The 10,581-nt window shown below is 40.7% G+C and overlaps 1 protein-coding gene across 1 annotated transcript; it reads left to right on the forward strand.

Annotated features, from left to right (window-relative positions):
- Window positions 1-411: 411 nt before the first annotated feature.
- LOC127633715 (zinc finger protein 503-like) lies at window positions 412-3,368 on the forward strand. The gene is made up of 2 exons (XM_052112992.1): window positions 412-815; window positions 1,417-3,368. Exons 1-2 carry the CDS (start codon window positions 591-593, stop codon window positions 2,761-2,763), a joined length of 1,572 nt encoding a protein of 523 aa, XP_051968952.1. The 5' UTR covers window positions 412-590; the 3' UTR covers window positions 2,764-3,368.
- The last annotated feature ends 7,213 nt before the right edge of the window (window positions 3,369-10,581 follow it).

Here is a 10,581-nt window from a genome sequence, read left to right on the forward strand (position 1 = left end):
TGTAGACATCCAATCTGAAACGACACTTTATACTGCCCATGAAGTAGCTAATCTAACTGTGAGACATCACTAATGTTTAATGTTCTACAAATTATTATCACACCATATACATTCATATAAAAGCTAAAAGGCCACTTTTTCAGAAGGCTATTGACTAGTGCCAATGACTAAAACTATTTGATACATATTATATACCACTCTTGTTTATTTTACCATACGTATAGATACAATGTTAAATATCTATTAGGCTATACTGTGACCGTGTTTGTTTTTACCTTGGCCAAAACGAACGCCCACATCACAGCGCCACGCCCATTTGGCCTGTCAATCACCATACGGAGCGCTCTGATTGGAGGGCAGTGAAGGCTTTAATCTCAGGGTGCGCGTAGACACGAGGTGTTTGAGCTGAGCTGCACGGAGTGCGTTACGCAGGTGTGTCCTCCCAGATAACATGCGCTCCGGACTCTCCTTTTACGCGTTTGTCAACAAACACCATTAAGGATTATTTTGATTTTCCCCCATATCATTTGGCGGATACTATTTGTTCATTTTACAGATGTGTTTCCAGAATACGCAGAGATAATTTGGACATGATCACATTGCCTTCGGAGTCTGCTTTATTTAGGGTGGTCAATCTAGTGTGGGAGAAGAACCGAACACAAAACCCGTTGCTGCACTCGCTGCCTCCCGCAGACCCGACGCGCCAGGCAAACCGTTTACCCGTGAAAGTGTTGAAAATGCTTGCGCGGAACGGACACATTCTGCACCCGGACTATCTCCAACATTTACCGTCCACTCCAGTTAGTCCAATCGAGGTAATTTATACACGAAACCTCACATGTTTCAATGCTTTCTTCATTTTTTTTATTTCCATTATTGCTCCACCCATTATTGTCAACGCTTAATGCATTTACAGCTTTTTTCCTGAAGAATCTTCACTAATATGTGCCAGAGGTTACAATTGACCTTCTATGGTTGCTACGCATTATATCACGGTGGAAAATAATGTAAAATAAGTCAAATAACACGCACAAAAATTATAATAATAAAATAAATCATTGGGGAAATCTTGCTGCAATGGAAAATGGTTTAAAAAAAATCTAACTTTATTTTCAGAATTTAGCCTATTTATACATTTTGAACTCCTTTAAACTCGTCTTAACGTTCAATTTAATGTCTAAAGATTCAGGAAGGTTTGTTGACGTACTAAAAAGCTTTACATTGTCAAAGCATAAATGCAAAAGTGTATATAGCCTATTTGGCATATAAATGTATGTGCGCAATGGAGAGACCGGGGGCGCAAATCCTCATTTAAAGTGGATAGCGTCAATGTTTTTTGTGTAACATGAATGTGGGTGTAATTTAAAACTATGTAATAGTTAATCCAATTAAATAGCCTACTTTGTATTTTCACAGCTGGATGCCAAGAAGAGTCCTCTTGCTCTCCTTGCGCAAACATGTTCCCAAATCGGGAAGTCCGACGCCCCGTGCGGAACGAAACTCTCCGCGCTCACATCGGACAAGGACACCAAATCCAGCCCGCTCAAGATCAGCGACATCGGGGCTGAGGACAAATCTAGCTTCAAGCCATACTCCAAATCGTCGGAGAGAAAAGATTCGGATGGGGATAAAACTGGTTTCCGTGTGCCGAGCGCCACCTGCCGGCCCGTCACGCCACGGACGGGCAGCCCGAGCTCATGCGGCTCTGGCTCTCCGCAACCCGGACGCCCGGAATCAGGGGATAAAGTGGGGAAAAGGGATTGTGATGCGAATAAAAGCTCTTCCCTGGATAACTCTGGGTCTACCAACCCCAGTAGACCCCGTTCTGAGAGCAACAGCGATACGAACAAACCGCAGGACGCTTCTAAACCCTCCACATGTGATGCAACAACTAATGCGTCCTCTGCGCTTGGATCAGGGCTTATAGCGCCGGTTTCGCCCTACAGACCCGGGCACACCGTATTCCCCATTTCGCCTGCCGGACTACCTTACCACGGAGCCCTAGCGGGGGCTTATGCCAGCTACCACCAGCCCTTTCTGCCCCATGGAGTGGCTCTGGACCCGAGCAAGGCCAGCAGTAGTCAGTTGATTAATGCGCAGCTATCCGGCGCTGCGGGCTCTCTCACCAGTAAGGCGGGGTCGAGTCCCCTCGCCGGAGCTTCCCCGCCATCCATCATGTCCACCAGCCTGTGCCGAGACCCGTTCTGCCTGAGCTACCACTGCGCCAGCCATCTATCACCCACCAGCTCGCACGACACCGCAACAACCACGGCCTTAAAGTCTGGATACCCCGTCATGTTCCCCACCCACCCGTTGCACCCTCTATCCGCCTCTGCGCCCTCATTCCCGGGACACCCGTTGTACGCGTACGGCTTCATGCTTCCAAACGAATCCCAGTCGCATGTTTGTAACTGGGTGTCCGCGAATGGACCATGCGACAAGCGCTTCTCTTCCTCGGAGGAACTTTTGAGCCATTTGCGGCACCATACCGCGTTTACGGGCGCGGAGAAACTCATATCAGGATACCCGAACTCGTTAACGGCGATGGCCTGTCATATGCCCGGAGCGCCTGGAGCCCCGCTCGCTCTCAGGACGCCACATCACGCATTAGGGCTCGGCACACGGTACCACCCGTATTCCAAAAGCCCTTTACCGACACCCGGTGCGCCCATGCAGCTCCCCGCCGCCACGGGCCCCTTTTACTCGCCATATGCGCTCTACGGACAGAGACTGACCACAGCACCCGGGCTCGGATATCAGTGAGATTTTTGTACCTTTGTGTTCACCTCAGGGCGTATGATTAGTTGGCCATTATTTATTAAAGTAGCTTTAAAGTCAGAAAACAAATAAAATGCAAACATATTTCAACAAGACTCTCATGGCTTTATTTAAAATGTCATATACATTACAGTTCTGTCTTTATGCAATTATAACCCTGAAATGAAGCAACACTGTGTGGAAGTTTATTTCTAAATTCAGATTTTGGAGGGATGCTTTTACTGTCCAGCTCAGGGAAAAATAAAGAATCAGCTCAATGCATTCAGATTTATTGTCCCGTCATTAATAACATTTGATGAGAAACAACTTCTAGCTCAATTCGGTCTGAAATTAAGGGTTAAAAAGTATTTAAATGTATTTTGTCTTCATTTGTAATCGGAGTCACGGCTTGTTTGTAAACCTTGCAATAAATATAACATTAAAACAAAACTAATTTTCTATATATTGTTTATAATGGAGCATAAATGGTCAATAATGCACAAGATGCAGAATTCCTGATTCATTATGCCCCAAATGTAAAAACCCTTATTTAATTTGGTTTAATTCTGGTGTGCATATCAAAGCAAGCGTCACTTTACTGTTAAAAATATTCAATTATAAACTAACTTTACATGTTATATTTATGCATTTATGTTTGTGCATTTTTTAAGCACCTCGCTAATGTCACAGATACTAAAAAATATGCTCTAATATAATTGTAATAGGTCTATTATGTATTTTTGGGCCTCTCTTATGCACCTCCTACAATACAACGTGTTTATGTATATAAATGTCATACATTTATAATATATATATATATATAGACCAGTGGATACATTCACGACTGATGTGTCATAAACTTCTGATCCGTTTATGTTATTAATGAACATTATTTATCTCTAAGAAATATCAGGCCATTATTTATAATCTAATTTTTTTATTTGTATTTTTTTTTTTTAACATTTTATGCATTTAGCAGATGCTTTTATCTAAAGTGACTTACAGAGCACTTATTACAGGGACAATCCCCCCGGAACAACCTGGAGTTAAGTGTCTTACTCAAGGACACAATGGTGGTGGCTGTAGGGATCGAACCAGCAACCTTCTGATTACCAGTCATGTGCTTTAGCCCACTACACCACCACCACTCTTAATAATTCCCTTGTGTCATTTGATTTAAACATATACTTGTTAAAAGTTTGGACACACTCTGATATTGTTTATTATAGTTATTTTAAACATTTTAGCTGATGAAATAGCACAAATGGACGTACGGGTATAGTGACTGCATGTTGCACAAATCAAACCTCTCATATATTTAATATCTTTTTCTAAAAGGCCATTTTAGTTTCAAGAAATTCACATGGAGACTCTTCAAATGTGCCTACAAAAATATTAAGCGTTTATGCACATGTTCAGCGAAATGTATGAAAGCTTAAAACTGATTCTTTAAATTGGAAATGCTAATTGTAAATATATATATATATATTAATTCTTACTAAGTGACTGTTACTCTCTAAACACTAAAGGTGTCATTAATAAAAAAACATTGAAGTGGTCCTAATTAAACAGTTCTTGAAATGTACATTTTGCAACTTAACTTAAATATAAACGTTCTTTAAACGTTGGCTTCGAGTACTCCTAACTCAAAATTATCAAGTACAGCATGTGTGGCTGTGTGGAATATACTTTTATATATATATATATATATATAAAACTTAAATAATGAAATAAAAACAAAGATAATTGAATCACAGGTGAGATAAATGTATTGCAACTGGTTAACGCTACTTAAAGTAATTAAGTTCAGTTTACTTGTGCCAAATAAGTATATTTACTTAGAAAAAGCATGCAAACTGATTGCATTAAAACTAAATCGAAGTAACGTCAACTAATTTGGTTTTACAGTGGGCTGGGTTTTATAATTTCTCATAATAATCGCAAGTTTAATATAATTATACTGAAGCATAATTCACGGTTGAATTTAATTCATTGTCACACAGTTAATTGGCTTTAGTGGATTTTCATAAATAATATAAACCTCTTTGACTACTGAATTAATTATCAGGATCTCTTTCCTTTTCATTTTTAGACATAAGGTGAAATGTTTTACACAGAGTCAATTATATAAACAGTCTTATATGGGTAAATGTCAGATATTAAATGACAAATGTGCAATTAAACACACTTCTAGGCTTATTAAACAAAACGTGTAGGAAAACATTATAAGCACACAAAAAAAGGGTGCGTGCACGTGTATGTGCGTGTATGTTCACACACACGTGCACGCACAGAAACGAGCACACGCGCACACGCTCACACGTACACACACAGAAACGTGCACTCACACACATGCATGCACACACGCACTCGTGCACGCACACACGCTCATACACTTACAGAAACGACGCACGCGCGCACACACATGCATGCACACGCACTTGTGCACGCATACATGCTCACACACGTACACACGCACAGAAACGTGCACGCGCGCACACACACACGTGCACGTGTAGGAAAACATTATATGCAAATTGCAGATATAGTTTTTTGTGTTGTTTTGCCGTGCAATCACTCATTCATGTGTGTTCTGTGGTGTGACAACTTAAAAATGCATAAAGAATAAAATATGCAACATTACAAGCTCCAAAAGTGACAGAGCTGAACAATATCCATTTAAAATGCAGCATGTTAGTTACAAACCAAACCAAAATGCATTCTGGTTAAAAACACATTTCTCACATTTCTCTGGAGTCTCTGTTTTAGTCTGACCACAAACTGACCACATGTTCATTTCTTAGTCACACACACAAAACACTCCGCAATCATGATTTGTGCCGTTCAAACCATATAAAAGAGGCCTGAATTTAATCTGCATCTTTCAGTTAATTGAATATAGTTGCAAAGCAAAGATATTATGTGCCGCTGATTCGTGCGGATGCACATAGACATCAATAACAATGATAGTGAACATCATGAATTAAAATCCCATGAAGCACTGCAATGATCGAATTATACAAACAAAGGAAAAATATAAAACTATTGATTTTACGTTGTTGATTTAAAAGTAGAAAAGCAATATATTAAAATGTTATTGAAAAATATTTAGATGTATACAAATATATAAGTGTGTCTCCTTACACTCTCAAACTACTTTATTGCATCATTCATTGCGTCATGGAGTGGGCGGTCCCTTCGGAGATATTTTGACGCACTTTGTTCACCATGATTCTCTGATTGGTTGATCCCTCTGTTCAGGATCATGGGTAGTGTAGCTCTCCACAAATATGGCTGTTAAACACGATTTCTAAAAAATAAAGTTGGAATAACATGGACTGATAACTTCAACAGAACAACCTATGAGTTCATTGTAGGTCTGTCTTTAAAGGTTTAGCGTTTATTGCCTCACAAAAAACTAAACATTAAAACATTTTCTCCTGATGACTTTGAAGAAGTGACAGTAGAACAGAGATGCTTAAAATGTGAAAAGTTATTTTAAACTCCCTGATGTCACCATACTAGGTACATGTGATTTAATGACACACATCTGTCAACACTGAAAACTAGCCACAGATTGACTATCAACACACTGAAAAACACTGTAAAAAGCCAGGAACAAAATACCTGGTGAAACATGTTGCATGCACGCACATATATACACACACACACTCGAGCACATAGTGTGCGCGCACACACACACACACACACACACACACACACACACTCGAGCACATAGTGTGCGCGCGCACACACACACACACTCGAGCACATAGTGTGCGCACACACACACACACACACACACTCGAGCACATAGTGTGCGCGCACACACACACACACTCGAGCACATAGTGTGCGCACACACACACACACACACACTCGAGCACATAGTGCGCGCGCACACACACACACACACACACACACACACACACTCGAGCACATAGTGTGCGCACACAGGCACACACACACACACACACACACACACACACACACACACACTCGAGCACATAGTGCGCGCGCACACACACACACATACACACACTCGAGCACATAGTGTGCGCACACAGGCACACAAACGCGTGCACGCACACACGCGTGCACGCTCACACACGGGCGTGCTCACACACGGGCGTGCGCACACACGTATACGCGCATGCACACACTTACACGTGTGTACGCGCACACTTACACGTGCACGCGCACGCACACACTTACAACACTTGCACACGCTAACAAACACGCAAACGTGCGCATACACGTGAACGCACACACGTGCACGCACACACATACACACGTGCACGAGCACTCACACACGTGCACACACACACACGCACACACTTACACGTGCACGCGCTAACAAACACGCAAACGCACACACACGTGGACGCACACACATACACACGTGCACGAGCGCACGCACACACGTGCACGCACGGACACACACGCATGCACACACAAACACATGGAAACGCTTACATCCAAACACATGTGCAGTGATTATGATAAATGAAGTCTCAAGCGATCCACAAACACATACAGGCGTACACCACAGACACACAAACAGACACACACTGTAATTTAGAGAGTATTTAAATGCACTGAGTGCTGCCAACGCTGGGGCCGTTTCATGCTTTGGGTCAAAAACTGCAATCCAAGTCCTCGTGGAGGTGTTTTTAATCAGGTTTGGCCTCGTCTCTAAAGAGAAACTCTTTTAGAGTTGTTTTCAGTCGTCTCCAAAGACAGCACAGCAGTCGGTCTCTGTAATATTTCAATTCAAGGGAACCTGTCTCGAGGAACAGATGTCCACTCAAGCGCAGATTGATGATGTATATCTTTAAAAACAGTTGCATGTGTGTCCTCACAGAAAACTCAATGGACGTCCAGTTGTGCAAACTCAGTTTTAATGTCATCGTTTCCAAAAGATCACGATAATGGAGAGCGTTTTTGAAAATATCAGTTTTAGGGGGAAGAAAGTGTGTAGGGGCCTCATTCATGACACCTTATTTCAGATTCAATGTAAACTTTTAAAGACCCCATGAAATCACAATCGGCCATATTTACTTCCTTAAACGCCGCATTCACTCAAATCGTGAAAATTCAGTCGTCATCAGTGTTGGGTCATTTATTTAAAAAAGTAATCTGCTTAAAATACTACTAATTACTTATCTAAAATTGTAATCAGATTACTTTGTTGGGATAGTAATCCCATTACTGATTACTTTACTCTAAAGTTACTTTCTACAACACTTCACAGAAATGTTTTTTTTTTCTGCTCAACAACTTTAAAACGTTTTTTTGTTTGTTTTCGTCTTTGTTCATTGTCGAACATCCGTCAGCTGTCGCAGAAACTCAACCGAACATTATATACATTTATTTTAAGATTTACGCATTTAATTCCGTCACGTAATTCCATCAAACTGAATAAAAATAAATGACAAAAAATATTGTACATTTTAATATTCATTTAATTTAGGCTTTATTAACATTACGACATTTGATCGATAGAATTTTCTGATCTAATTTAAATGTGTAAATTAAAAAAATAGGCTCAAATAAATATTTATGTATCCATATGAACGTATGAATTAATATTTTCAACTACACATAAATTATTAAAAAATGTAAAAATAGTAATGAACATCACATTTGAAAGTGGGAAAATGTAATCTGATACGTAATTAGATTACAGTAACTACTTGCTTCGTATTCAGATTACTCCCACCACTGGTCATCGTTTACTCAGCCTCATGTAGTTCCAAACCTGTATGCCTCTTTCTTCGGTGGAACACAAATGAACAAATTTGTAGAATTATTTTGTTGCTGCTTTTAAAATGAAAGTGAATAGTGACTTTTTAACTATAAATCAACGTATCGGCAGAAGTGTACGCATTCACGAGAGCGCCGAATTCACACTGTCTCTCGTGTCTCGGCATGTTACGAACATAATCTCACATTTTTCTCTCGGTTGAGGCATCCAGGATAAGCACACAAATGCACTATTGTGAGTAAACAAACATATAAATACAGATCGAAAACAAAACCAATGAAGCTTCTGTACAGCGTTCCTCCTACTCAGTTGGAAGCGATGATTTAAAGTTAAAAAAAGTTCTTAACTATGGATCTTTTTGCACCAAAAATGATAGTATAGTTTTAGAAGACATTAATTTAACCGCTAGGGTCATGTGGATGATGTTTATGCTGACTTTCTGTGATTTTTGGAGCTTCAAATGTCTGGTTACCATCCACTTGCATGTTAAGGACCGTCTCAGCTGAGATATTTGACTGTTTTTCTTCAAATGTGTTCTGGTGATGACAGAAAGTCACACACACCCGGGACATCATGAGGGTGAGTAAATAATGAGATTGGCGTTATTGGGTGAACTGTCCCGGGACATCATGAGGGTGAGTAAATAATGAGATTGGCGTTATTGGGTGAACTGTCCCGGGACATCATGAGGGTGAGTAAATAATGAGATTGGCGTTTTTGGATGAACTGTCCCGGGACATCATGAGGGTGAGTAAATAATGAGATCGCCATTTTTGGGTGAACCGTTCCGGGACATCATGAGGGTGAGTAAATAATGAGATCGCCATTTTTGGGTGAACCGTCTCGGGACATCATGAGGGTGAGTAAATAATGAGATCGCCATTTTTGGGTGAACTGTCCCTTTAAGAATATTAGCATCTCCTACTGTGTTCCATTAACAAAAGTCAGTCATATGGGTAACGAGTAATATGAGGATGTAAATGACACAATTACAATTTTTGGGTGAACTGTTCCTTAACATACTACTGTTTAAAATGTTTACAGTTGCATAAATGCATACGATTTCATATACCATTAAAAAATGCATTGTATAATGCGAACAGTATACCAATATTTCAGTCCAATCAAGAGAACATACAGATGTTAATACGAGTCTCATCGGAGCTCTCTGTGCTGTATTTATACTTTAATGACAGCAGCATTAAACTCACATGTTGCTGCTCCACTGCTTTCCACATAAACACAAAATATGCCATCATAAAAATAAATATAGCAGTGTGGTGCCATATCTGACCTCCGCTCTAAATACTCATGATGTCATAGCACTCATATTTTCTCAATACTCAAGGGTGAAATCACTCGTTTATGAGCACACAGTGTGCCGTCTGTAGCTTTAAACATCTTTGAGTTATAACTTCACATGTCTAGAGGAGATGGCACGGGAGGTGTCGAAAAAAGGCAATGTTGCAAGGGTGCACAACAAAACAGATGCCAGTTCTTTAAAGACATCCTCCTCCAGGAAGCGCAGCGTAGTTCTAGCGGGAAGACTAGCAGCTGTACATCATCGGGGTAACTCCTAGCCAATCACATGTAAGCCGTTGCTTTATAAGTCTGCTCACAATCAAGCACGTTGCTGTTTCAGTGTGCTAACACGGCAACCTCCTCCACCCCACCACCACCTGTTGAGTCCCGTCCTGGACGTGGGTTAGGCTCCTCGCCCCTGCCTCCTATCCCCGGCAGGATATGACGGTTCCGAGCACGACTACTTCGGACCGCCAGACAGCGCTTTTCCAAAGAGAGATGTTACATTAACGTTACATTAAAATGTATTTTAATTGACACCCTTATAGGCTAACTGTCAATCGGCGACTAGATGTGGGCGTGTCCAGCAATGCGACAAAGTGGGGATTCCAAGTAGGTTTAAATAATCAAATAGTCTGTAAAATTAACTATTAAATGATTTGTTTTGAATATGTGTTACATGTATGACAGCAAACAAAACCATATAAATGATCAGATATTGTGAATAAACGTACAGCAATGGAATGACATTTGTA

The sequence above is a fragment of the Xyrauchen texanus genome, chromosome 40 (genome assembly GCF_025860055.1).
Source record: "Xyrauchen texanus isolate HMW12.3.18 chromosome 40, RBS_HiC_50CHRs, whole genome shotgun sequence".
NCBI classification, from domain to species: domain Eukaryota; kingdom Metazoa; phylum Chordata; class Actinopteri; order Cypriniformes; family Catostomidae; genus Xyrauchen; species Xyrauchen texanus.